Genomic DNA, 27,274 nt, shown 5'->3' with positions numbered 1-27,274 from the left:
GGAAAGAAGTCGTTGGGGTTATGGTGGGGTGACGCGGGTTGGAACGATCCGAGGCGCCTCAAAGACCAACCGGATGTGGCCGACCCGTACAAAAGAATTTTATCAGTATAGGTCCAAGAGATCCAGGTCAGTTTGGATCGAATTGACGAATCAACATAAACTAACGCAAAATCTGTAGTATAGTCTCCGGAGAATATGGTGAATTGTATATCTTTCGGATTCTTGCCAGAGCAACAAGGCTTTGATTGTCCGAGGCATATGACATCTTCCCACAGGACGCAACCATCTTGTCACAACTATCACAAGGATGCTCTCAGAACTTCTTAATCATGACCTCATTTTTGTTTTTTAAAGACTGCCTGTCCAGGCAGTCCATTGTGGACATGCCGTCCCGAATCGAGGCCCCAAGCCGGGAAATAAGTACAAGTCAGACCGAGATTCCCTGAGCCATGCGATGCAAATTTCGAAGCCTTTAGTTCAAAGAAAAAGCACGCCACGCCCTCCATACCCCGTTTCCTTTCTACCGTTGTCCTTGTCACGCCAATAACTACAAGCATTTTAACTTAAGCCTGCATTGTTTTCGTCAGTGTTTGGTTCTCGGAACAGGAGTTTTGCCATATATGGAGGTCTTAGTCCTCCAAAGGCGTCGAGTCATCGTACCTTGATGGCGAACTTGCGCTGAGGGAAGTGAACAGTGCGCTTCTTGGTCTTCTCGAGGACGCGGGACTTCTCCTCGGGCGATAGTCGGCGGCGGATGGCACGAGTCTGCTTGGGTCGGAGGTCGAGAGGGGCGTACTTCTTGTTCTTATAGAAGAGCCGAAGCTGAGCCCTTTGCTTGGCGTTGATAACGGTCAGGACACGGGCGATCGACTTGCGGATGTCATGGCTGTTTGAAACGTGTTAGCCATACGTCGCTATTGATTTTACAATCTCCTCCAACACCAGTGTTGCAAAGAGAGAAATGCTCACATCCTGTTCAGCTTGGAGCCAGAAGAGGCGACCTTCTGGATGCGGAGTTGACCAAGCTCGGTCTTGAGCTCAGCGAGCTGCTTTGTCAAATCATCCTTGTTCTTGCCCCAGAGCGCACCAGCCTTGACCTTGCCCGACGACTACAACCTGTCAGCGATTTGTCCTTCCCATATTCATGTTTTGTGTGTGTTGCTATATCGAAACAAAGGCCGAGGTTCGAGAGTGGAAAAACGATCGAGAATGTGTTTGTGTGTTCTGGTCGATGAAATAGTTCGAATGGTCTGACAGCCGCACGAGACGGCGACAAAACAAGCCGACAACTACCGTGATAGAGGGCGAGGATTATTCGTACTCACCATCTTGAATAGCTTCGAAGTGATATGCGAAGTGGTGTCGACGAGGTGTTGCGAAGATATCTGCCTCAAGCTTTCAGTGAGTGTCGCGATATCGTTGCCGTGCGCAGGTAAGAAATTTAGGGCTTTGAGGCAGGAGTGGGGCAGGCTCCTGCACAAAGAATTTTGATTTCGGGACAGCACGTGCAAAATCACGTGTAATAGATATCACGTGGATACTTGCGTAAGGCGGTGTCCGATTCTGCCATTCCTCGGACAAGGGTCGTCAGGGAGTTAGTTGATGGGTGAGGTGGAAGGCTAGGACAGTTTGAGGATCATATGAATACATCACCATATTGTCAAGAAGCCAGAATTCTAATAGACAAAATGTCGACAGCGAATGGAGTCGCCGGATGGGCCCAGCTTCGACAACAAGCTCGACAGTTGGAGACCCAGGTACATCAAACAATACCATGCGCCAGACTATTAGCTGACGTCGTCGTAACTTAGACGGAGACCTTGTTCCACACATATTCGCAGTTCTCGACAGCTTCTAACGTACCACCAAAGCCCACGGAAGAAGAGCGCGAAACAGAAAGAAAGTTGGAAGAATTGCTAGAGAAGGTATGCGCTGATACAATTTGCTGGCAGGCTGCTATACAACATCCTAACATCGCATCAGCGCAAAACAGTCAACGGCCAGCTCACTCGACTTCTCGATTCCGAACCCAATCTCGCATCCTCCGCCTCAAAACAGAACAACCTGTCCCTCCTTCGAAGGAAGCTTACTGGCCATCAAAGAGATCTGGCGCGCCTGCGTTCAACACTACAACAAGCCCGCGATCGGGCCAACCTCCTGACCAATGTCCGCTCGGATATCGATGAATACCGCCAGAACAACCCTGAAGCTGCCGAGGCTGATTACATGCTAGAAGAGCGTAATCGTATCGATAACAGCAACAATATGGCGGACAGTGTCCTCAGCCAAGCGTACGCAGTCAATGACAACTTTAATCTGCAGCGTGAAACCTTGGCGAGTATCAATCGGAGGATTACGCACGCGGCAAGCCAAGTACCTGGGATCAATACGCTGATCGGAAGGATATCAGCAAAGAAGAGGAGGGACGGGATTATCATGGGAAGCTTTGTTGCGTTCTGCTTTATTGTCTTCTTCCTCTTCTCGTAAACTGACAAGCTTGCTTTTGTATGATGGACAGGTGTTCAGGGGTATCAGCGTGTTTGATATTGTACAATCATGGTTGGACCATGGATGTCTAGGATGTCTAAAGTTACAATCGTCTTCCTCTACTAGAAGGCGTCTAATTACAGCATTTTCGGAACCTCAAGATGGTGTTTACCTGGATGTTGCTCCTTTGCAGTGGCGGGCAAGGTTGCTTCATTCCTCATCTCATCAACTATACGCGAGAGACCCTTTGCCAAACCTTCTGCTTCAACGGGATGAGCAGTTCCGCTGCCCGCCCACCGAACCCGGCAATACTGATCGACAAGGAAGACGTATCCGACCTTGCTGTTGAGTAGACCGATGGATTCGCGAATGTCGTCGGTAACGCCTCGTCGGACAAGGAAATATTTGTCCCAATCCTTCTCTGGGAACTGCTTTCGCAATGAACCCAGAAAGAAACGCACCAGCCACGCCTTGCCGGCATTATCTTCATAGTTGATGTTGACAATCTGTGTCGTGCCCGGGTGCTTATTTAGCACTTCATGAAGCCCAGGGTTTTCCTCCTTAGATGTGAAGGTCGCAGCTTGCTGCTCAGCCCAGCGGCTGCTGAAGAAAGAGACGACTGTTGCCTTGCCAGTAAGGAGTGGTGTAGTATCGCGTGGGTTTTTATCCGTCTTCAATAGAGTTTCGCCGTAAAAGTTGGGGAAGAATAGTGACAGCTCGGCCTTGAATAGGCGTGGAGGCGCGATGAAGGATTTACCCTCATGGTATTGAAGGTTGCCCCAATCTCGAAAGTACGGCCGTGAAATCTTTGCAGTTCTGTGTACAAAGAAGCGTCAGTGTGTGCGTGTGTGTGTTGCCAGCCAGCCATAATGCTCTTACAGCTCCTTGCGCCGTTGCAAGTGCTTGTCATAATTAACAAAATCCTCACGTCGCTGTCGTAGCGATCGATTATCAATTCCAGTATTCTCTCCAGCTTTAGGCGGTAGGGGCATTCCGATCGGACGAGGAAGAGGTTTCGGTACGAAGTGTCCTTCTTGTCGCTTTCCGTAACTTCGAGGAGCCTCAATTGGCTTAGCAACATTTTCTTGAGGATTTAACGATGCGCCAGATCCAGGCTTCTCAGTCCTCGCTAGTCGGATGGTCGAAGTGGTGAACGGGCGGCGAGCCTCGCAAAGGAAGCATGTTAGAGGTCGGCGAGCGAGGCTGGAGAGGCTCAACTCAAGTCGTCGTGATGCCATCATGGCTGGCAGGGGAGGGGACGGGAGGAGACAGACTTTGCGGCTCTCCAAACCTGAGACCCGACGTTGGAAAATTCACTTGAGTTTCCATAGAGTCCCCCCAGGGGGCAAGAAAACACCGGACCTTATTATAGGGTGTCAAAATAAACTTGGCAAAGAGTCCCCTAAGCTTAGGCTAGATTTACCTAAGTATTTTTAGCGTATTGGGCTAAGGTCCTGAGTTTTCTTTCCTCCCCTAGAGTCCCCACGGTTGACGGGAGAAGTGGGGCGCAGGGCCATTGTATCGGCAGTGTGGGGGTTGAGATAGAGCCGAAGATGCGGTTCGATCGGGCTTAGTATTCGTCAGTGCCGTCATTCCCCCGGATTGGCGGTTATCCACGGACGGGGCCGATGGAAGCCAGCCCTTCGGCTTAACCTGTCCATGGATATTTACCATCTCCTCTCTCTTATGAGGATGAGTCGGGCTTTTCTATTGACAATCTCTGAACATTCTTTTTCCTCCTTACAGGCCCGATTGCTAGCAAATATGTTTCTTCAACGAGGATCCCGTGTGCTACAGAAGCAATGGCATGTTGCCAGAGGCATGGGCAGCATGGCAGTGGGCTCTCGAGCTCCTGTCATGGCCAAGTCTCAAAGATGGTTCAGTGAATCCAGAAGAATAATGGCTGTCAAACCTGTTGTTTTGGCTGACATTGGCGAAGGTAAGCCGGCGAACGCGAATTATCCCATGTCATCCGGTCTGACTAACACAAGCCAGGTATCGTCGAATGTGAAGTCATTCAATGGTTCGTGGAACCCGGTGCCCGCGTCGAAGAGTTCTCTCCGCTATGCGAAGTCCAAAGTGACAAGGCATCTGTGGAGATTACAAGCCGCTTCTCAGGCGTGGTCAAGAAGCTGCACTATGAAGCCGGCGAAATGGCCAAAGTCGGCAAACCCTTTGTTGACATTGATATTGAAGGCGAGGCAAAGGCCGAGGACGTTGACGCACTATCAAATCAAGAAGCCGACAAAGAGGATGTGCCTCCTCCTCCACCACCACCTACAGAGGCTCAGGCTGGAACAGAGCAGCAAGCGAATCTAGAAGCGCCTGTCCAGACACCAGTTAAGGAGAAGGGCAAATGCGCCAGCATTGCTACTCCAGCTGTGCGACATCTTTCCAAGGAGCTCAATGTGAATATCGCAGATGTTGATGGCACTGGAAGAGACGACAGGGTTCTCAAGGAAGATATCTATAGATTTGTCAAGGAGAGGGATGCCAAGGAAAGTGCCCAGCAAGTATCTCCAACTGCTGCGTCTTCCAAGCCACACGACACCTCGGTACAAGCCGAAACAGTTGTGCCTCTTTCCAACACACAACTTCAGATGTTCAAGACTATGACAAGGTCCCTCACTATCCCACACTTTCTCTACGCGGACGAGGTTGACTTCTCGAGTCTCGTGGAGCTTCGGAAGCGACTGAACCGTGTTATTGCCAAGGGCCCTACAGTCGAGGGACAACCTACCAAACTATCATATCTGCCCTTTATAATCAAGGCGGTCTCGTTAGCGTTGAACCAGTACCCAATGCTCAATGCCAGGGTGGATGTTGACCCCAAGAATAACAAGCCATGCCTCGTTCATCGATCACAACACAACATTGGTATCGCGATGGACACCACCGGAGGGCTTGTCGTGCCCGTGATCAAGAACGTCGCTTCTCTCAACATCCTATCCATTGCGGCAGAGCTCTCGCGGCTTCAGGCATTGGCTAGCCAGGGTAAGCTTAAGCCAGCTGATTTCCAAGGGGGCACCATTACAGTGTCCAATATTGGAAACGTGGGTGGTACATACGTCAGTCCTGTCATTGTGGAACGCGAAGTGGCCATTCTGGGCATTGGACGCATGCGCACAGTACCTGCGTTTGACGAGAACGACAATGTGGTCAAGAAGCAGGTCACCAACTTCAGCTGGAGTGCTGATCACCGAGTTATTGATGGCGCTACCATGGCGCGAGCCGCTGAGGTAGTAAGACAAATAGTGGAAGAGCCGGATCTTATGGTAATGCATCTGAAATAGATAAGAGGGGCGTTAATGTATATAATCTAGATCACCAAAATTTCATAAATTACGAACACGAAAGGGGTTATAGAAAGCTGGTGAGACGCTGCTGAGCCGTGATATTGCATTGTTCCTCGGCAATGGATCCCGGTTTGGCTAAATCTTGAGGTCTCATTTTTGTTGATGGCGAGGCGAAGGGAGTGAGTGGCCGGAGAATCCAGACAATCTGAATCTGCATAAAGAGTGATGATGTTGGCCCAAGCTATAGAACCCTGATTCCGTTGCATTGATAACCTCGTGATGCAAATCGCTCAGGCCCCAAGATGCCGAATGGGTTTTACCGTGCATGATGACAACACACCGACCCGAAGCTTCCAATTACATTCCAAGTATTTGTATGAGCTATCACTCGCTCGCTTGTCGGTCAGAGGCATTTTCAATCAGACGAGCTGAGCCGCGGTCATGTATTGAGTTGTCATGATGCAGGAGACTGAATGTTCATCGGGATAGCTAGAAGTCAATGCCGGGACAGATGTCTCCTCACGAGCAAGATCACAGGAAACCTCATAGGCTTGTGGCAACGGACGGCAGACATCGCATAGTACTGGTGTGTTTAGTGCAAGAGCATTTGTGTGTATTTGCCTTCACAAGTGAAGCAGATCAGCAGATCATGAATCTTCTAACATGGAGTAGATAATAAAGCGACCCAAACTGACTTCGCAACTCACTCAAATTTGGCTCCCATGCGCGCGTAGCGTAGACCCGGAAGCCTGGGGATGAGGGAGTACCTTTCCTCCCCTTCCCTTCTTTTTAGCCTATCCGTGTAAGCAAGCAGCCCCAGTTGTGCTCATGCGGTACAATGACTGCAACTCTGACACTTTGCGGGGGACTGCACCAAGCTAGCTAGTCTCCTGTTCCCTGGTCGCGCCTCATCGGAGAGCTGTCCGAGTGCATAGGTACTGGGCAATGACAAGACTCTTGGTTCCAAACGCCTTTTAAATCTTGAACTCCAAAATCCTGAATGCATATATAACCATAACGCTGTGACTCCCTGCTTGATTATAAGGCCTCGCCTAAAATTGTCCAAAATGACTGTGTATGGCGGGTCGGCAGTGTATGATGAAGCCGGTAAATATGTACCAAATGATATAAAGCGTACAAATCATTGTTTTCTTAAAGCTGCCTGGCGCTCATGGCTTGTCTTGAGATTTGGTGATTGTTTCCAGCACGTTGCTGAGCGCTTCCCGCTCCACTTCTTCTATGGGCCGGCTGACGTCGATGGTGATAACATCCTTTTCATCGGCCAAAGGTCGCTCAAGGGTCTCGAACTGGCTGTGGACCATGTTGGCACCCATGTAATGGTTTTGTCGTTGGGCGACACGGGCGAGAAGAAGCTCCTCAGAAGCGTCGAGGAAAACGAAATGGATCTGAATGCGGTGATCGTAGTATCCAGCAACGCGGATAACATCGCGATACTTGCGCTTGAGAGCCGAGCAAGTAAGGACGACTCCATTGGATCCGGAATTCAGTCTCTGGATGGATTCTTCCCGTAAAGCTGTGAGCCAATCCCATCGATCGGCATCAGTTAGGGGAATGCCATTTCGCATCTTATCAATATTGGCGGGAGGGTGGAACTAATGAGAAAACCGTGTTAGTGGTGACGACGCTGGGGCATTTCCATAACGTGGGGCGTTCTGCAAAAGTTCTACATACCGAATCGCCCTCAATATAGGGCAGGCCTAATGATTGAGCCAAATATCCAGCGACTGTTGTCTTTCCACAGCCGGCAGGGCCCGTAACCAGCCAGATGTGTTGTTGTCCCTGGGCTTTGTGGCCATTGATGGTGGCAGAGTTGATGGATGGGGGTGCTACCGTCATTGGTGACGAAGTGGTGGGCGGCAAAGTAATGGTCGTTGGTTTTGTGGGAGTCTTGATTGACATTGGTGTGGGTTCGTAGGAAAGCATTTTCGTATTGGAGTAATTGAGAGAGCCAACAAAACCAATCTTTTAGGAATATTTATGATGTTAAAGAAGCCCCTAATGACGCCTGTCGCCTGGTGTATAACTGAAGGTCGAGGTGAGACTGGCAGCGATAATGGGAATGACAATGATAATGACGTAGTAACGGGGACGGTCAATGTCTATGAATCGGTTGAGTAAATCAAGATGCGAATAGGGAAAAGCCAAGAATTGCAAATCAGTAGAGCAGATTGACAGAGAGACCCGGGGGCCAGAGGGATCTATATAAGGTTGATGACGGTACAAGTCATAGCTGATGTTCCTAATTCAGGCTCAAGGAAAAGGGCACGGAGAGAAGCCCGGGGTAGGCACGAAACTTCCAACATCCACTATTTCGCACAGCCCGACATACATTTGCTTCCACAGGTGGCGTGGGGGCAGGGTGTAGTGAAATGGGCCCGGGGGTGACTGTCACCCGCTGGAAGGGATCCATCTCCACAACCCAGGCCAGGCTTTGGAGCCCGGTGCCAGGAGGGCATGCCGTCTGGGGGTGACTAGGGCCCTGGACCAATTGGTTGAGGACGGAAAAAGGTCATCAGAATCTACTGTACCAGGTATAGGCTGTCCAGTTACAATGGATCTCAACCATTTGTGCTATGTATCTACGTAGCTGTGTGTTGGAGAGACAGCATGGCAGTGGATGGATATATTACGGTGGAGCATGATCTCGAGATGGACTGGCAATGTCGTTCAATCTGAGACTATCAAGGGAAAGGGAAAAAGATTGGTGAGGATCTGGCCCATGACGCTCCCTGTGGGACATGATGATGGTTCCTTGAACCCCAAATTCCATCCAACTGACATTACCCAGACTAGGGGAGGAAAGAAAACTCAGGACCTTGATCCTAAATGACAAAAAGACTTAGGTAACTTTATATAAATTTAGGATATCTTTTACTAAATTTATTTTGGCGCCCTATATGAAGGTCTGGTGTTTTCTTGCTCCCCGAGGCCAGAACCAGCCAGCCCCTGTCACTCTCCCGTTCATATGTGCATGGCTTGTGAGGTCACGAGCCCACTGCACGTTCCAGTTCGGGTTTACACATACAAAATCACAGCTCCAGCGAATTCTCATCTAGTTAAATTGTGTATCTCGCTTGGCGCTATGCAACGATATCTAGGTACATATAGTGCAAATCATCAGCTTTGCATTGCCTTGATAGAAGCTTGAATAGCAGAACAGGGGCGAACCTATCACGCTCCCCCGGAAAAAAATCCTTGCGCGGAGTTTCCGCAGTTGGGTAATTCTGGAAACTCTGGCCGCCGAACCGAACGTGTGCCAGCTCGCACGACCAGCGATACAACAGCATGCAACGTCACTCAGTTGGTCTATATCATCTATGTCGTAGATTCTATTTGTCTGGCTCCGTTCCTTTCGAATCCGATAATAACGTTGGAAAAGCTGATTAATCCGGCAAAAGTCGAGTGTTGCTGAGGATCAGTCTCAAGCACTTATCCGGCTGACATGAGCCGAACTTGGCAAATGGATTCATGGTAAATCTTGTAAGCAACTTCCAGTGGCAGATATAAGGGAAGGGTTTAAAACTTGGTTGATGATCGGGCGTACCGATGTGCTGGTCCGAATTTCCCGACCGGAAAATTGGACACCCTCCCATGTCATTGTTCATTGATAGCACTCGCCCGTTGAGAGCTTCATTCTCAACATTCCCACTATATCATACTTTCCATGTCCTCTTTCCTGAGTGGTCTGGGGGAGGCGAGAAAACTTGAGACCTTCATCCTCAACGACCAAAAGACGTGGATAAGTTCAGAATAGTCCAGTACGCCCATAGACGGACCCTTTGATTTTGATACTCTGGTTCAAAGTCAGGAGTGTTCTCACATTTAGTGTGGTTTATGAGTGACCTAACGGCCCCTATTATTCCAAACATATTTGACCGAGGTCACTAAACTGAGTGTGCGGTCGTCACTCATGCTACCCATAAATGCTGGTTTTAGACACCCTAGCTTTACAGGTATTGATGGATATCTAGGTAGTTGCTCACCTCACCCACCAGCCGCCCGAACAGGTCCCTCGAGTTGAATTATCCAAACCAAACCCGATTCATGGCTTTTCTTCCAACTACGTAGGAATCCATGTACAGCTTTGCTTTCTTTCGGCTGAGTATCACTTTTCAAGACCTTGACCCTTGATCCAATCACAAGTCACGGCTTGGGAGAGATTTACCCAAAACAGAGCAGGGCAAAGGGGAACGGAAAAGGCACAAGGAGAGAAACGCTAGTAGCGTTGAGTGTGGAGTAATAGCGTGGGGGTAGAAGGTCAGCTGGTGAACGACGATTCAAAGCACAGAGCCTTGGCCACTGCAGCCAGAATCTTCCAGCTGGCATTTTTATTATTCGGTCACGAACAAAATGACAAAATACGAAACGTTCTTCCGATCGAGTATTGGAATGCTATACTCAGCATAAAGAGTTCACATCGCCCAATGAGCAAGACAGAGAATATATACGAATACCCTCATCGATCAGCAGATCTGTAAATACCACGAATGGGAACTCGACATGGTCGATACTTCCCCATTTCTGCCGGCTAGCATTGGCAATCAGTCACACATCAGTTGTTTGCTCCAGGAATCACATTAGCATCGTCCAATTCGGGGGAACCACAAAGGCTTCCCCGGCTGCAGTTACAATTGTCTTAGACAGCCATCCATGTCACCCCAATCTGGTGTCCCGCCCAGCTGGTTTGCTAGATTCCGAAGGGTTGGCTCGGTTGACAATGCCGGCTGATGTAGTTGATCGTACTAACGCTTGCTTGCAGGATGAGGCTTGGCCTAGCTTCATATCTCAATCCTCTGCCGAGTTGCGACCCTTTAACGCCACACCGCTTAAAATAGCTGAATGCTTAATAAATCTTCATAATTTTGGTGTTGTGCAACTGTTTGCTGGCACATGATATTTTATTGGCCCTTTCTTGGATGTATTGATAGAGTTAGTTGATCAGCATGGGGCAGCTCGCCCGATGGAAGCACCCCGGATTCGTTGACCGTACAAGTCGGGACATTCATTAGTGCATGCGCAACCGTGTTGGTCCTCCCGTCCGTATCTCTGCAATAGTTGGACCAGACGTGATACATAAGCAGTGAAGTGGTTTTTTCGTTAAATGAGGATTTGTCCTGCCTCGCCAACGTCTATTGCTACCAGGATGGTATGCATTTGATTCGAGTTTCGGGAAGCACTGTGTCCTTAGATCTAATGTTAATGAAGCCTTTCACGGCATTGGATATCCGAGAGGGATTCTGCATAAAATCATAAATAGGGTTCTAGTACCCGCCGGGCTGTGGTGCCCAGGTGGTAGAACTGAAGGACTCCTCGGTTTGAGACTTCGGTTCGGTTCGCTTCATCTTTCTTGGGATACGGGATACGTCGGCAACTATCCTGCTTCGTTTGAGACGAACTATTTATCATATGTAGTCAAAAGAAGTGACCAGCGTCCACATCCCGAACAGCACTACGTAATGAGAACAATGCCTTTCAACTTCAAATATATCAATGTAAGAAAGGCTAGGCTTTATAATTACCAGCACGTTGCGAAACAGGAAAATAGTTGTGATGTGAGTTCATTGAACGGATCAATAAGTGCTTACCCTAGGCCTCAGCACATTTCACGGTTTCTGGCTGGTTCCAATTCGTGGATGGACCCCAATATTCAGCATAGCAACCATAGATGACAATGTGCCAAACACGAGCTGTTACTGATTTTACCATTCCGGCTCATCAATAAACGATGTTCATGTATGACGAGGTTATCTTGAGGCTTCAGCACGTGTGACAGAAGAGCCAATTCAATGTTGAAATGCCACCGGGGAATACAACGTATTGGCAACAGGGCGGCGGCATTGGCACAACTGCTGTGTAGAGCCCGTCCAATAAGATCAACACTTCGTATCTCAGTGGTATGGCCAATTCAACTGTATGTCTTCAAATTTATCTAACATCATGAAACAGAAATATCCAATTCGTCGCAGAGCCCTCATTGGCTTTTACGATGGGGCTTTGTGCACCGCCTTACTAGCTGCTATAGGCAATAAGCTCTGGCCCTTCTGCTTGCCGCCTTGACACGTTTAGGAAGCTGCGTTTGTCCCCAGATTAACAAAGATTCATTGGCCGACGTGACCTGAAAACGTCAGTCACAGCCACGGGCATGCCTTCTCCCAACTTAATCTCACCGTCTCTCATGCTTCAGAGACTACCTTCACTAAGAACAACGGCCTTGAAGTCAACTATCCTGACGCGACGACCCATTCCTCGCTTTAAAAAGTCTTTCAACCACCAGAGCCTCCACAAGTTTTCAACCTCTGCCACCGTCATGAATTCAAACGAGCTGGTCCACTACCTCGCCGACAAGCCCCCCTCGGTGGTTAGGCTCGAGATTGAGAAGCACTTTGATGCCCTGAATGACAAGCAGAAGCGTTACGCTCACTTTATCAGCAAGTAAGTTTTTATTACCGACTGTGTATAAGTTGTGAAGCTCGATCAGATTGGAATGAGGGGCAACAATGCTTATGAGGGAGGGGTCGTGTGGCTTATGTTGACACAAAATTATAGAGCTGCTTTTGCTGGTACCAGAATTGTCCTTCGACAGATCTCCCCTGAGTCTGAGCCAATATTTGACTTGATCTTGACTCTCCACAAGTCTGCCAACGGCGATTGGACTGCCCTAGCAAAGAAGGCTGGCGTCGAAGAAGATGAGCTTGCCCGGTTCCTCGAGTACGCTGCTATGTTCCTTGGAAACAATGGCAACTACAAGAGCTTCGGCGACTCCAAGTTCATTCCCCGGTGCTCGGAGAAGACCGTGGCTGCTCTCGCTTCCACCTCACCCGAGGCCAACAAGTTTTACGAGGCGACAAAGGGAGGCATCTTTAGCTCTAGTAACCCCGCCATGATGCACCTTGGCTATCCAGACGACGGGCACATGACTACTTACTACCCCGAATCTTCGCACATTACGAAGGACGAAATCAAGGCTGTTTCTGACTGGATGGAGTCCAAGGGTCTTTTGCCCGAGAACAACCGACTTCGCAAGACCTCAGAGGGTAACTACGAGATACTGATCGCTTCAGCTGTCAAGGAAATCCCCAGTGAAGGAGGTGATATTGGCAAGCAGACCGATTTTACCGTGGAGGATGGACCTCTCAAGAGCAAAACAATCAAGCTGGTCTACGGCGACTATGCTGAGGAGATGAAGAACATCACAGCTTTCATCAACGGTGCTGCCGAGAATGCGGAGAACGATACTCAGAAGAAGATGCACGAGGCTTACAGCAAGTCCTTCGAGTCCGGCTCACTGGAGGCCTTCAAGGATAGTCAAAGATACTGGATCAAGGACAAGGGTCCTATGGTTGAGTCTAACATTGGCTTCATCGAGACCTATCGAGACCCTGCTGGTATTCGTGGAGAGTGGGAAGGCTTTGCCTCTAGTAAGCTTTTTATCAATATACGTCCTGGACGAGAATCTAATTACTGACTTTTTGTATAGTGGTCAACCGTAAGATTTATTCAAGTCAAATATTTGACTAGTCACTGACTGTTGCCCAGTTGAGCGAACTCGCGCATTTGGAGAGCTTGTGAAGAACGCCCCCAAGCTCATTCCTCTGCTGCCTTGGGGCTCGGAGTTTGAGAAGGATAAGTTCCTGTCTCCCGACTTCACATCCCTCGAGGTTCTTACCTTTGCTGGTCAGTGATCTAGTGATACTAAATCTATCAAATCCACACATGCTAACATTGAGCCTAGGTTCTGGTATTCCTGCTGGTATCAACATGTAGGTCCCCGGAACAAATCGATATGAAGCGGAAAGTAGATTGCTGACATTGTTTGCAGCCCCAACTATGATGATATCCGTCAGACTGAGGGTTTTAAGAATGTGTCACTGGGGAATGTTCTCAGTGCCAAGGCCCCGGATGAGAAGATTCCTTTTATTCGCGACGAAGATCTTGAGGTCTACAAGAAGCAGCGAGATGCTTCCTTTGAAGTTCAAGTTGGCCTCCACGAACTTACTGGTATGTAAACTTACCTCGAGTCCCTTGAATCTACTGCTCAAAATCGTTAGGCCATGGTTGCGGTAAACTTCTCCAAGAAACATCCCCAGGCACCTACAACTTTGACAAGGAGAAACCTCCCGTCAGTCCTGTGGATAACAAGCCTATCACAACCTGGTACAAGCCCGGGCAGACTTGGGGTTCCGTCTTTGGTAGCATTGCTGCCTCGTACGAGGAGTGCCGTGCCGAGCTTGTTGCTATGCATCTGAGCTGCGAGTTCCCCGTTCTCAAGATTTTCGGATTTGGTGATGGTTCCGAGGATATCAATGGCGAAGCTGGTGATGTGCTTTTCGCCTCCTACCTATCCATGGCCCGAGCTGGACTTGCTTCCCTTGAGATGTGGGATCCCAAGAGCCAGAAATGGGGCCAGGCTCATAGCCAAGCTCGCTTCTCCATCCTCAAGTGCTTCCTTGAGGCGGAGGACGATTTCTGCAAGCTTGATTACAAACAGGATGATCTTTCCGATTTGACCATCAAGTTGGATCGCTCCAAGATCCTTACAGCTGGTCGAGATGGTAAGATTTAACTCCGACGACTGGACATGAGCTAACAAATTCGCCAGCTGTTGCCAAGTATCTCCAGAAGCTGCACATTTACAAATCTACCGCCGATGTTAAGACTGGTACTGACTTTTACGTGCACATGACAACGGTTGACACCGAATTCTGGGGCAAGAAAGTCCGTGACATTGTTCTCAAGAACAAGCAGCCTCGCAAGGTCTTTGTCCAGGCCAATACGTCTCTGGATGAGGCATCTGGAAAGGTTTCGATCAAGCACTACGAAGCCTCGTTGACTGGCATGATTGAGAGCTGGGTAGAGCGCAACTTGTAAAATAAAATAAAAACCGAACATCATGGCTGCATTAAGTAGATGGCAATCCTAGGATAAGGGAAGAAATGAGATAGTACTTTTTGATGTTACGAATCCTCACCTCAGTCACCCTTTGCCCACCCGGAGAGGATTGACACACCCGCAGACCGATGAACGCACATAAAAATTCAAGTCTTGTTAATCATTCATAAATCGATGTCCATTTTTGACGAGATCAGATCTGAGAACTCTTAGCTCACACCAGTTGTTTTTATCACTCAGGAGATGGGATGTCCGAGTGGAGTTCATCATCATCGGCCTCTGACCGGAAGCCTCTAGAATTTTGTATGCTCGTTTGTTTTTTTGACTGTAAAACCTGATTACAGACGCCAAAATAGGACCGATGCCGTCGACTTCCAAATGCAATTGGCCAAACCAGCCCATTTCGGAGACCCTTGCCGTTCTACAACCCGTTGTGTCGCAACCCCGGTACTCCCATCACCCCGGCACAAGATTGCACGTTTACCAGGCCATCTCGTGGGGCTTGTCACCCTTCCTCAAGCTGAAAGAGCTGGAGAGGTAAGAAGCCAGCATGTCAACCTTCTTGATGTTGGCAATCAGAGCCTTGTCGATGGCCTTCTGGTCGGCGGCACGGCTGCTGTTGACCTCCTTCTTCTGTAAAGAGCTGTCAGTGACCTGATACTTGGCGAGTACTGTTCTGGAATTGTTGTATCGTACCTGGGGCTTCTCTCCCTGCTTGAAGAAAGCCTCCTCACCAGCCTTCTCCTTGGCCTTCTCAGCGGTGAAGTACTTGGGCTGAGAGACCTCCTCGATCTTCTTCTCGTCGAGACCGGAGATGTCGACCTTGTAGGAGGTAGCGATGACGTATCGGGAGTTAACTCGTCGCAGAGGAACACCGTTGATCTTGAAGGGGCCGGTGACGAGGAGGACACCCTGGTCGAGGGACTTCAGGAGAATGACACGCTTGCCACGGAAGCGGCCAGCGAGGAGGATGAGGACAGTGCCGGGCTGGAGGGACTTGCGAGGGGCCCAAGATCGGACAGCCTTGCGGACCTGTGGTTTTCAGCTGTTAGCATGCTGGCACTTGGTTATGCTGAAGAATTGCTGCAGGCAGTTGCTATATGTAGATGAAGTGCAGTCGTCAATCGATATTTGTCGCAGGCTTTGCAGATCTGTGCGTTCGATATATATGGCATTGAAATTCGAAGCCGCTTCGTCGTTCAAAGTATGTACTTGTTGCGATGGCAGTCGGATTGCCATGGACCAAACTCATTCTCTCGACTCCTCGGTTCCCATATCCAAACCGCGCACTCCAAAACATAACGCAACTGGCTGCAAGTGCATCGTAATCATCACCAAAAGACTTACCTTCTTGTTCTCGGCATCGTCGTCAGCGGGGTACCACTTCTTAGCCTTCTCCGAAGAGGCAGGAACCTCTCGGGTCGACTTTCCGAATGTCTTGCTCGTGGGCTTCGCCGACATTGTGACTCTCCTGGCTGGTTGACTTGGGGTTGGGTGAAAAGAGGAAGTGAAGTCGGTGGTGTTGAGGTGGTGTAGGCCCCAAAATGTAAATTGTCTTTGTGGGCGAAGCCTAGAAAGTGTGGCGAACTGCCCAATCAAACTTGAGCCAAGATCCCCACTGAAAGAGTCACGTGGCAGCTCTTCTTAGGGCAGGTTGCTGGTTGTGGTTGCCAAAATTTTCTAGCGTGCCACTTAGTAACGAAATACCTTATAAGTTCCATTGTTTAGCAAGACCAACAATGTACAAGCATCACATGATTTAATTACGCTTGAATGGTAGAAAAATAAGAACGTACCAGAAGATTTGCGCTTGCAAATAAACGTGTTCCTGGTCTCCTTAACTTGCTTCTCATCAGACGAGCCGCATCTTGGGTAACAGAATATATGCGTTAGGCGATCACACAAGATTTCTGTCTTGCGCACAGTCAGTCACATGATTATTGGATACAAGCTGGCTCTACTTATCTTATCAGCTCTAGCGTCTCTCAATGACGGATGATCGAACTTGCGAGAATATGCTCCATTCACCTTGAAGCGTGTAGCCGAGTTTCGTGTCGTAGATAATAAAAGGTCTCCCGCAGGTCGAAGAAATCCACGGTCTTGCCCTCGTTTTCTTTCCTTTAGACGTTCTTTGCATGCCTTCTATCACAGTGCCTAACATGCAAGCACGCAAGCAAATAATCGCATCAACACAGCGCATTGCTGCTAGTGCGCGGACCCGTTCCGTGCAACCACTTACACGGGTACTAGCTACCCAACCTTTGAGACCGACTTCTCTACGATTGATTCCAAGTCTTGCTATCCGGTCATATGCCAATGGCCGTCCACACCCTCCTGGTGGCACTCACCGGATGAACATGGGTGGCGAAGAAGAGAAGCCTGCTCTGGAACAATTTGGTATTGACTTGACTGCCCGAGCCAAGGATGGAAAGCTGGATCCAGTTATTGGAAGAGACGCAGAGATTCAGCGAACCATTCAAATCTTGTCAAGGCGAACCAAGAATAACCCAGTCCTGATCGGCAATGCGGGTACTGGAAAGACTGCAATTCTTGAGGGTCTTGCCCTCCGTATTGTCCGAGGTGACGTCCCTGAGAGCATCAAGAACAAGAGGGTCATCAGCCTTGACCTTGGCTCTCTCATTGCCGGCGCTAAGTTCAGAGGAGACTTTGAAGAGAGGTTAAAGAAGGTCTTGACAGAGGTGGAACAAGCTCAAGGAGAAGTTATTCTTTTTATTGATGAATTGCACACACTCCTCGGACTTGGGAAGGCTGAAGGGTCTATTGATGCATCAAACCTCCTGAAGCCTGCTTTGGCCCGTGGCGAACTTCAATGTTGTGGCGCAACAACTCTCAACGAATATCGTCAAATCGAGAAGGACGTTGCGCTGGCTCGACGATTCCAACCGATCATTGTTAGCGAGCCCTCTGTGGAGGATACTATCAGTATTCTCCGAGGTATCAAAGACAAGTACGAAGTTCACCATGGTGTCCGCATTACAGATGGAGCTTTGGTTGCTGCTGCTACATTATCCAACCGCTACATCACCGATCGATTTTTACCAGATAAGGCTATTGACCTCATGGATGAAGCAGCCAGCCATCTCAAACTGCAGCATGAGTCCAAGCCCGAAGATATAATGCGCCTTGACCACAAGATCATGACCATCCAGATTGAACTTGAAAGCTTGAGGAAGGAATCAGATATCGCTTCCAAGGAGAGGCGTGAGAAACTTGAAAGTGACCTCAAGAAACTCAACGAGGAAATTTCTGAGCTCAATACGCGCTGGGAGAAGGAGCGTGCTGAGATCGAATCAGTTAAGAAGATCCAAGAAGACCTCGACAAAGCCAAGTTCGAGCTTGAGCAGGCACAGAGAGAAGGGAACTTTGGCCGTGCCTCTGAGCTCAGGTTTGGTGTTATCCCTAATCTCGAGAAGAAGTTACCCAAGGAAGGAGAGGCTCAAGAAGCAAAGTCCAGCGATACTCTGATCCACGACTCTGTCAGCCCCGACGATATCGCCAATGTCGTCTCCCGCATCACAGGCATTCCTGTGTCGAAGCTGACTTCCGGACACATAGAGAAATTGGTTCATATGGAAGATTCCCTCCGCGAAGCGGTCAAGGGCCAAGATGAAGCCATCAAGGCAGTTTCTAATGCCGTCCGTCTCCAACGAGCTGGCCTGAGCGGCGAGAACAAACCACTGGCTTCCTTTTTCTTCCTGGGCCCTACTGGTGTGGGTAAGACAGAGCTGTGCAAGAAATTGGCAGGTTTTCTTTTCTCGACCGAATCTGCTGTTGTTCGCTTTGACATGTCAGAATTCCAAGAAAAACACACCATTTCTCGACTTATTGGTGCACCGTCCGGTTACGTCGGCTATGAGGACGCTGGCCAACTGACCGAAGCTGTCCGCCGTAAGCCATATGCTGTGCTACTATTTGACGAGTTTGAAAAGGCACACCGCGATATCTCGGCTCTCCTCCTCCAGGTCCTTGATGAGGGCTACCTCACCGATGCCCAAGGCCACAAGGTTGATTTCAAGAACACTATCATCGTTCTGACATCGAACTTGGGCGCCGATATACTTGTTGGCCAAAACCACCTTCACCCCTATAGTGAGACACCCGATGGCGAGATCGACCCATCAGTCCGCAAGGCTGTCATGGATGTTGTCGCCTCGGCTTACCCACCCGAATTCCTTAACCGTATCGACTCTTTCATTGTCTTCAAGCGTCTCGCCCGCAGCGCTATCCGTGATATTGTCGACATTGGCCTTAAGGAGCTCCAGCAGCGTCTTGACGACCGCCGTATTATCCTTTCGGTTCCCGACAATGTCAGAGACTGGCTTGCGGAGCGTGGTTACGACCCCAAGTTCGGTGCGCGCCCCCTGAACCGACTCATTACCAATGAGATTGGCAACGGCCTCGCAGACCATATCATCAAAGGGCAGCTGAAAATGGGCGAGACCGCTGAGGTTAAGATCCGTGACGACAAGGAGGGCTTGGATATCATCGTCAAGCCCAAGGATGCTTGAATTACCTGATTATTAAGGACTATCCAAGATTTTTTTAATGAGTTAATGTGTTTCATGTCTAATAATTCGTACAATTTGTATAACAGAAGCGTATATAACATCATAGAATGTAACTGAACACCAAATGATGCATAACCACTCAATTGAGACCAACGCATCCCAAAACGCACTGAAGTCTTGTTTCCTACTACTGGTGGAATTAATTCTGTTTGGAACATTGTGGCTTAAATCTTCGATGCAAAGCAGACTTGTGCGATCCTCTAGAAGGCAGGCTCTTGACTCAGGTCAGTGTCTGTCATGGATCCGTTCCAGATACGTTTGCACTTCTAAATTGTCTTCCGCTCAAGACTAAAATCAGCACTCTAGACACAAACCTCTGTTCCTTTTAGCCAAAAAGACTAGAGACCGTGTGTCACTCGAATCGACCAAGTCTCGCGATTTCACCAAAGATTTGGAATAAAACATATAGAATCTCTACAACAGCTCAAACTTGCGGTGGCCCGAATTCATGCCTCATTTATAACCCTCGTTACTTGAGTTGCTCATCATGGTCATGTTCCCTAAGTGACATGGGAAAGAAAGAAATTAACAAACGATAGATATACCAGTGCGCCACGGTTTGCGAGAGTATTGTAAAATCAGCGAGGATGCATTCTTTTCAAAGAGCAAACAACACCCGATTGACGACTGTACAAATATCCCGGGGATCCCCATAAGACGCCTCCCATCATCACCCGACTTTTCCTCCAAGAAGAAAAAAAGAGAAAGTACGTTCTGTGGTCCTCAGGAAGCGAGCTGACGCTAGCGATGGCAAGCAGATATTGTTGACCAGAAGGCTCACAGTGAAGCACCATTGAGAGAGGAAGAAAGCGTTAAAAGAGGTTGCTTAAACAGAAAACGTGAATAGACGTGACTTTGGTTCAAGGATTTATCTTCGATTGGTTGACCAATAACTTTGCAAATTACAACCGAAACCTCGAGTCGAGACAAAGAGCCATTTGAGAGTATATGGCAGAGCAGGAGAGAAAAAGCGAGTTTTTATGGAGAGGCCTCTCGACACCTTTCTACTGGTGACCCGCCTTTCGGAGGGTGTTGGCGAGCCACTCAAGACCCTCATAGAGACCGTCACCGGAGGTGGCACAGGTGGACTGGATGTACTATTGATAGAAGAAAGTAAGAGGTCAGCATGTGAACAAAGAGACACCATCTGGGCCCAGATGTTGATTGCCCATTACTTACCCAGGCGCGTTGTCGCAGGCTGTGGAGGCCAAGCTTGTCTGTGATCTCGGCGGCGTTCATGGCGTTCTAGGAGTAGCGTAACGTTAGTATATGGTACTGCGGTTAAATGACACGTTGAGGGGAGATTTGGGAGAAAGTCTCGAGGTGGGGTCGTGACGTACGGGAAGATCCTGCTTGTTGGCAAAGACAAGAAGGATGGCATCGCGAAGCTCGTCCTCGTTGAGCATGCGCTGGAGCTCCTCTCGTGCCTCGACAATACGATCGCGATCGTTGGAGTCAACGACGAAGATGATACCCTGAGTGTTCTGGAAGTAGTGTCTCCACAGAGGACGAATCTTGTCCTGACCACCGACATCCCACACGGTGAATTGAATGTTCTTGTACTCTACAGTCTCGACATTGAAGCCTGGTAAGATGAGAAAGAAATCCGTATGTCAGCGGCATGAAGGGTTTGTCAGGATCGAGAGCGTCTCATACCGATAGTGGGAATGGTGGTGACAATCTCACCAAGCTTAAGCTTGTAGAGGATGGTGGTTTTACCGGCGGCATCAAGACCAACCATCAGAATTCGCATCTCCTTCTTCCCCCACAGTCGGTCGAAGAGCTTTGAGAAAGCGAGACCCATGATTGCGGTTTACGGCTTCGAGGCCTGTGTGTCTAGGTATAGAAAAAGAGGTCCTAAAGGTGAAGGCGCAAGGTCAGCGATGCTGTGGATGGATGTTGAAAGAAGACGACGTGGCGAGGGGTAAAAGGGGGGATGAGATAAAGAGGGAAGAGACAAAGGCCACAGGCAGGCTGAGACAATATATGGAAAGACGTCTAGCCAAGGGAGGAACAGGAGGTTGGATGTTTTGGTGATGGTGGAGGCGGGACGGCTTTATGGAGTATCGCGAAAGGACACCTAAGGGAATGATCAAGGCAACGATCAAGAGCTCATCCAACAACACAACTCCGTCATCACCATGATCGGAGTCCTAGATAGCCCTTCAAGCTTGTAAGCACCCCCGTTCCAGGCTGCCGCTATCGCCCGATATGACCAGCTATGCAATGCTGTACGTCGATAGTTGATTCAGAGCCATCACGAGGCGGATCAACGGGGTAATAGCATGACGGCGAATTTGGTGATCGGGCGGCGACGACGTGAGACGGGAGCTTCTTGAAGAGACCATCGAGAGGGGGATCGTGAATACACAAGCAGCAAACAGCGGGATCTAGACAGACTCGAGCAAGAGACAGGAAGACGCTGAACTTACTGGATCGTGGGGCGGTCCTTGGAGTGGTGGTGCAGAAAAAACGACGAGCGGCGATGGATGGATGGATATGGATGGATTGGGGGTGGGCGCTGTCGTGTGGTTTGACTTGTCGGTGTGAGAAGACAATCACTCGGGGAGGGGTGAGAGACATTATCGCTCTCTTTTTGGGCTCCAGCTGCTAGGTTCTTATTTTTTCTGGCCTCGGGCTGTTTGTTACTGGGGCTGGGGCTAGTGAGCATGCCGTTAGAGGGGAAATTACTGGTTGGTCGCTGGAAAATACTGGAGCCAAGGCCTATTTTTCGACGACATCTCAGGGGACAGACAGGGAGGGCTGAGGGGCAAACGCAATTGCACCGCCACATGAGGTCCTCTTGATCTCGGGTACTCGTTTCTAAGCGATTCAGGTACTTTGATCAGAGAAGTTTGTGAATGGCGACACTTGTTGTGTCAGTCTCGTGTCAAGATATGCCATTCGCATATTTCTAAGCTTGAAAGTTCTGAGCGCTGTAGTGCTATCTGGGAATGTATGTCGTCTCCAAAATTGCTTCTCAACGTCAGATCACACGAATTCAACGCCGCGCAATCAGTCCCGCCATGATCCATCTCATCCCTTTTTGAAGTCGCAAGGACAGATAAACGACAATCCAAGGTAATCTCTAAGCCCTTGTTTGATCAAGCCACAGCAAGACCCCACCCGCCCACTTCCCCCTTTAGGCTTGGGGATATGGGATTGGCTTGTGAATTTTGGCAAGCAGACAAAGGTGCAAGCTGGCAGGAACTCAGATGCAAGCTCGGCAAAACCGTGGCTGCCCAGACGAGAGCCGCAACAGGAGCAACCCGCAGCTCCTCCAATTAGCTGCGAAAAGGTGTCAATTCGTCGTGATCCAAACTCCATACTTGACTTAGTGGACACTGGTCAATAGCTCCAACACAGGGATTCAATGCTCACGATCAGAGCACTCTAGCATCGCAAACACCCACGACACTCCTTTGAAGTTATAGCGATCGATCGGATCTATACACACCCGATAATGTACTTCGTCTCTGCGGCCAAGGCCCTTGTGGCCGCTGCTGTCTTCTCAGCTGTCACTGCTCACAACATCGTCCTGCCTGCTCACGGCCGTGAATGCTTTCACGAGTCCCTACACAAGGATGACACTATGACTGTCACTTTCCAGGTTGGCGATCGGGAATTTGGCAGCGCAGGCAACCTTGACATTGACTTCTGGGTACGTGGCTTGGGGAGTCAGGCAAACAATCAGGATATTAACTTATAGCCAGATCACCAACCCTGCTGGTCAATACGAGACAAACGAGAAGAGCATCTCCAACGGCGATTATTCGTTCACAGCTAAGCATGATGGCAAATACATATACTGCTTCGGAAATGAGAACTGGGGTGCCAACACCAAGGAGGTCTCCTTCAACGTCCACGGAATCGTCTACGTGAGCGAGCACGAGATGCCTGCCGACCCCCTCGACCGTGAAGGTAAATGAGCATTCTCCCGTCCGGGAATGGCTAAGTTAGCTTACAACATTCTGCAGTTCGGAAGCTGTCCGATCTTCTTGCTCAAGTCAAGGACGAACAAGAATATATCGTGATGCGTGAGCGCACCCACCGAAACACCGCCGAAAGCACCAACAGCCGAGTCAAGTGGTGGAACATGTTCGTCATTGGTGTTGTCATTGGTGAATCTCTCTTCCAGGTCTGGTGGCTGCGACGTTTCTTCGAGGTCAAGCGGGTGGTTTAAGGGGTAGACTTAGGTGCATGACGGCATGATAAAAGACCAACTCACTGAAATACTTGGAAATGTTGTTTGTTTGATGAACCGCAAATGTGAAGACCGGATTGGCGCAGCATTATATTGGGAGCACTTCGGGGAGGATAAAACAATCCTACAGCAGTGGAATTGCAAAACTGGGCAAATATGATAATATGGAGAGTATGTAATGTAACATTTTACGTTGACAAGAGCCTATGCCGCTTGCATCTGGATCAGGACAGGGCCCCAGGAAGTCTACGTGACTGCTTTGATGTTATTTTTACAAATTATCTTCAATAAATGCACACAGTTTTTTGAAATTTCAAATTCATTATTCAACCCGAGCACAGTCTATGACCAATTATCCTGGAAAACATGTCTTGTGTACTTCAATGCCTCGTAGCTCAAATCAAAGTCATTCATCTCGTTGGCATATCTCATCACTGACATGACACGATATGAACCCGTAAGAAAACTCCAGAAAAGCAAAACCAACGCCTTGTTTTGACTCTCAAAGCCATTCCATGCAAAAAGGTAAGGAGATCATTCAGGCTCCAGGATCAGACTCGGGGGCTTTACCCGCCTCAACATCGGCCTTAGGGGCTTCAACAGGCAGCTCGACATCTTTGACGGGATGAAGCAGCATAGGAGGCAGACACATTCTGCCCTCGCCACCACGCATATTGCCAACTCCCTTGCCCTTTTTGCTCTTATCTTCTGTGCCTTCAAACTCCTCGCCGCCGTCATTGTTCACTCGAAGACCTAGCCAGCGACGATACATATTTGGTGCGAAGCCCGAATTGTAGAACCAAGAAAGGCCGTGCATGTTGTGTTCGCGATCACCAAAGATGCTGGTTCGAGAGCCTCCACTTGCACCGTCGCGGCCGTTGTTGTAAACCTGTGCCATATACGCTGTAGGCCAGTTGCGATCAACATAGACAGGATGGGGCACAGCGACGGCCTTGTAGCCATGCTGCAGAGCGACGGTGGCAGGCCACATCTCAGGGAAGGCGAATTGTTTCTTGAAAGCCGTCATTTTGTGCATAGTCGTCAGCAGTCGCCGCGACATACGCGAAGTGGTGATAATGTTGGCCCGGCGGGGAGGGAGTCCCTCGGTCCGGTTGTAGCCTGTGATGTCCTCCTTGAGACCCCAAGTCGTACCATCAGGGTTAAAGATCGGGTTAAGTGCAATGTAATCGGCCTCTTCTCCAACGCCCCATTTGTAGTGATCCTTCTCGTAAGAAGTGGGAGCAACAGGATCGTTGCCAGGCTCAAACCAGTCATCATCATCCTTAGGACGAAGGGGTCCCCATACAGTGCGGTGGCCTTTGGTGTCAGAGTCAGGGGACTTGCCGTCTAGACCAGGAACTCCCTTCCAGACATTGTCAGCGCCTACGACACCCATCTGACTCTGGACCCGAGCCATTTGTGAGAAGTCTTCCCAGCTGCCGTGAATACTGGGGAAATAGAAGCGAGAATTGCGCTCCCAGAGACCTTTCCGAGGCTGTGATTTAGACCAGTTCTCAAGCTTGGTAAAGAGATCGTAGTAGTGTCCTGTGTAGCGCACATCCATTTCCCACTGCCAGAAGTAGTCGTATTCAGGATGCTTGTGAGCAAAGTACTGCATGGCCATGGACAGACCGCGGTACACGCCGTGAACGGGGAGATCAGGACCACGAGTGAAGTGGTCGTAGATACCCTGGTAAAGAGCGAGCATCTGTGTCTCGGACCACAGCGTAACCAAGCCCCTGAACTCTTCAGGAATGGCCTCCTCAATGCGCTCGTGGTAGATTCTTTCGTCCGCCCAAACCGGATGAGCAGCTTCATTCTTGACCTGAACTAGGAGATGGATATCATAGCGACCACCAGATGTCACAGCGAGCTCAGTAATGAGAGATCGAAGGTTGGCAATATCATCTTCGCGCCACTTGTACTCGTCCCAGCATCGTACAACAACAGCAGTTCGTGATACCCCGCTCCCAGCAGCCTTGGGCGACGCATTATTGGAATGCCCAGCGTGTCCTCCCTGGCTTTTCTCGTCCTCCCCATTATCCTTGGGTTCGGTCTCGTGGGGCTTTCCAGACTGCGACTTTTCTGCTTTTGATTCCTGAGGCTTTGACTCACTCGTTTGAGACACAGAAGCCTCAGTAGGCTCAACCTTTGAGTTTGCGACCTGTGATGCCTCCGACTTGGATTGTTGAGTAGTCTTCGGGTTTGACGTCTCAATCTGGGAGGCAGCGGTCTCCTTGTCAGCCTTGGACTTATCCTCCTCGAGACCGCGGCGCTCCAGAGTTGAAGTAGGAAGTGGCTTAGGCTTAGGTTCGTGCGCAAAGAAACCATGAGGAGCCTGTATTTTGGAGGGAAGCTCCTTGAAGCGGGCCTGGTTGGCCTTAAAGCAACGGCGCTGGACATCAGCCCAGTCAATCTGTCGATAGTCCACGCGGGGAGTCTTCTCCCAGACAGCATCCGACCCTTCCTTTTGTCCATGTTCACCAACGCTAAGACCGCCATTTCTTGAGGAATAGCCAAACCCATAGGGGCCATAGCGGCCATAACGGTCGAAACAAATGTTCTCGGGCAGGTTCAGGGTCTCATAGGATCCGATGGCATGCTCAGGGAATCCTTGGGGGCGACCATTATAGTATCGGAGCTGGGGAACCCGTATTGTGCCATCAGCATCTAAAAAACATTCTTTGCTTCCGGTCTCCTCGCTTCGGTTCGCATAATCGCTCCAGTCGTTGCTTTTAGGGAGCTTCTTCTTGCTGGCCTTGGGATCATCCTGGGGCTTATCCTCCTTTGCCTCCACGGCACCTCCTTTTGTCTCGGCCTTAACGTCGTCCTCTGGTTTAACTTCGTCCCTCACTTCCTTCTTGGTAGGATGCGCGCCTTGAGCTTGGGCTTCAATTTCTTCGGTAGCAGCCTTGTCGGTTTCGTCGGTATCTTTGTCGCTCTTGATTTCGTTTTGCTTACTCCAGTCATTGCCTTCACTTAGCATCTCAGGCTCATCCTTCACATGAGGCCATTCCGGCTTTAGCTCTTCGAAGGTGACCAGGCTCTTGAGACCACCATAGTATCTTTCCAAAAAGGGGAACTTCTCCCAAGCAGGTGGTGGTGGTGGTGGGCGGTTATCAACCTTACCGTTGGCAACTTTCCAGTTCTCAACTTGGCTGGCTCGTACAAGACTCAAGACCATAACGATAATGAATGTAATAACAGTGCAAAATAAGTAACGAGTGACCTTGTTTGGCATTCGGTAGGGGTACACTTTGGCGATCCTTCGTCTAAGAGGGAGGGGTTTCTTCTGGTGACTGGGCAACATCAAAAGCCCACTGCTCGCAGACCCAGATGTATGCCTTGAAGAGCCAGCGGAAGAGCTCTCGGGGGAGTATGGCTCGTCTTCGTAGTCATCTTCGTCTTCGGTTGAATAGTCATCGTCAGAATATCGCTCCTTCGTTGGAGAGTTGACTTTTTGATATAGTGGGAGCTGAGGCTCGCGCGGCCGCAGTGGATTTGGCAGCAACCCCATAATGGGACTATTATATATCTCTGAGAAGGAATGTTAGCGATTGAGGGAGGAATCTTGGGTCTCAGAACTGACCAGAGGATACTGACCTTTTCGACCAGATGGAACAATATCTCAACACTCTGTGATACTCAATTGTCAAAGTTAGAGTGACTTGTTGATGCTTAAAATAGCAAGTTGCTTAAATAAGATGTGCTCCTGAGTATTACAGAAAAAAAAATAGGCATATAAAGTATAGAGAGTTGTGGAAAAGTTGTTATCTCGCTGCTCCTTA

At 49.4% G+C, this 27,274-nt stretch overlaps 11 protein-coding genes across 11 annotated transcripts; 5 read left to right on the top strand and 6 right to left on the bottom strand.

Annotated features, from left to right (window-relative positions):
- Positions 1-563: 563 nt before the first annotated feature.
- On the bottom strand, positions 564-1,328 carry FPRO_00939 (putative ribosomal protein L35; the record flags this gene model as incomplete). The annotated part of the gene is made up of 4 exons (XM_031220870.1): positions 564-569; positions 661-886; positions 970-1,109; positions 1,326-1,328. 4 exons carry the CDS (start codon positions 1,326-1,328, stop codon positions 564-566), a joined length of 375 nt encoding a protein of 124 aa, XP_031075533.1.
- Positions 1,329-1,688: 360 nt separating this feature from the next.
- On the top strand, positions 1,689-2,487 carry FPRO_00940 (uncharacterized protein; the record flags this gene model as incomplete). The annotated part of the gene is made up of 3 exons (XM_031220859.1): positions 1,689-1,757; positions 1,812-1,925; positions 1,984-2,487. 3 exons carry the CDS (start codon positions 1,689-1,691, stop codon positions 2,485-2,487), a joined length of 687 nt encoding a protein of 228 aa, XP_031075532.1.
- Positions 2,488-2,624: 137 nt separating this feature from the next.
- Positions 2,625-3,725, bottom strand: FPRO_00941 (uncharacterized protein; the record flags this gene model as incomplete). Its single annotated transcript, XM_031220848.1, has 2 exons — positions 2,625-3,303; positions 3,367-3,725. 2 exons carry the CDS (start codon positions 3,723-3,725, stop codon positions 2,625-2,627), a joined length of 1,038 nt encoding a protein of 345 aa, XP_031075531.1.
- A 526-nt stretch (positions 3,726-4,251) lies between these two features.
- Positions 4,252-5,780, top strand: FPRO_00942 (putative branched-chain alpha-keto acid dehydrogenase complex; the record flags this gene model as incomplete). The annotated part of the gene is made up of 2 exons (XM_031220837.1): positions 4,252-4,426; positions 4,483-5,780. 2 exons carry the CDS (start codon positions 4,252-4,254, stop codon positions 5,778-5,780), a joined length of 1,473 nt encoding a protein of 490 aa, XP_031075530.1.
- A 1,172-nt stretch (positions 5,781-6,952) lies between these two features.
- FPRO_00943 (uncharacterized protein) lies at positions 6,953-7,727 on the bottom strand (the record flags this gene model as incomplete). The annotated part of the gene is made up of 2 exons (XM_031220826.1): positions 6,953-7,396; positions 7,476-7,727. 2 exons carry the CDS (start codon positions 7,725-7,727, stop codon positions 6,953-6,955), a joined length of 696 nt encoding a protein of 231 aa, XP_031075529.1.
- Positions 7,728-12,111: 4,384 nt separating this feature from the next.
- FPRO_00944 (putative dipeptidylpeptidase III) lies at positions 12,112-14,672 on the top strand (the record flags this gene model as incomplete). The annotated part of the gene is made up of 8 exons (XM_031220815.1): positions 12,112-12,236; positions 12,351-13,222; positions 13,282-13,290; positions 13,341-13,478; positions 13,537-13,564; positions 13,624-13,802; positions 13,853-14,356; positions 14,404-14,672. The coding sequence occupies 8 exons, from the start codon at positions 12,112-12,114 to the stop codon at positions 14,670-14,672; spliced, it is 2,124 nt and encodes a 707-aa protein (XP_031075528.1).
- Positions 14,673-15,173: 501 nt separating this feature from the next.
- FPRO_00945 (putative ribosomal protein L6.e.B, cytosolic) lies at positions 15,174-16,154 on the bottom strand (the record flags this gene model as incomplete). Its single annotated transcript, XM_031220804.1, has 3 exons — positions 15,174-15,326; positions 15,390-15,725; positions 16,041-16,154. The coding sequence occupies 3 exons, from the start codon at positions 16,152-16,154 to the stop codon at positions 15,174-15,176; spliced, it is 603 nt and encodes a 200-aa protein (XP_031075527.1).
- A 698-nt stretch (positions 16,155-16,852) lies between these two features.
- Positions 16,853-19,222, top strand: FPRO_00946 (putative chaperonin ClpB; the record flags this gene model as incomplete). Its single annotated transcript, XM_031220793.1, has 1 exon — positions 16,853-19,222. The coding sequence occupies one exon, from the start codon at positions 16,853-16,855 to the stop codon at positions 19,220-19,222; it is 2,370 nt and encodes a 789-aa protein (XP_031075526.1).
- Positions 19,223-20,286: 1,064 nt separating this feature from the next.
- On the bottom strand, positions 20,287-21,086 carry FPRO_00947 (putative ADP-ribosylation factor; the record flags this gene model as incomplete). The annotated part of the gene is made up of 4 exons (XM_031220781.1): positions 20,287-20,379; positions 20,462-20,527; positions 20,623-20,867; positions 20,939-21,086. 4 exons carry the CDS (start codon positions 21,084-21,086, stop codon positions 20,287-20,289), a joined length of 552 nt encoding a protein of 183 aa, XP_031075525.1.
- A 1,659-nt stretch (positions 21,087-22,745) lies between these two features.
- On the top strand, positions 22,746-23,465 carry FPRO_00948 (putative EMP24, component of the COPII-coated vesicles; the record flags this gene model as incomplete). Its single annotated transcript, XM_031220770.1, has 3 exons — positions 22,746-22,943; positions 22,996-23,203; positions 23,260-23,465. 3 exons carry the CDS (start codon positions 22,746-22,748, stop codon positions 23,463-23,465), a joined length of 612 nt encoding a protein of 203 aa, XP_031075524.1.
- A 559-nt stretch (positions 23,466-24,024) lies between these two features.
- FPRO_00949 (uncharacterized protein) lies at positions 24,025-27,003 on the bottom strand (the record flags this gene model as incomplete). Its single annotated transcript, XM_031220759.1, has 1 exon — positions 24,025-27,003. The coding sequence occupies one exon, from the start codon at positions 27,001-27,003 to the stop codon at positions 24,025-24,027; it is 2,979 nt and encodes a 992-aa protein (XP_031075523.1).
- Between the last annotated feature and the right edge of the window lie 271 nt (positions 27,004-27,274).

The sequence above is a fragment of the Fusarium proliferatum genome, assembly GCF_900067095.1.
Source record: "Fusarium proliferatum ET1 genome assembly, contig: FPRO_scaffold001, whole genome shotgun sequence".
Lineage (NCBI taxonomy): Eukaryota > Fungi > Ascomycota > Sordariomycetes > Hypocreales > Nectriaceae > Fusarium > Fusarium proliferatum.
Note: the sequence above shows the minus strand (reverse complement) of the source record. Positions and strands in the feature narration are given on the sequence as shown.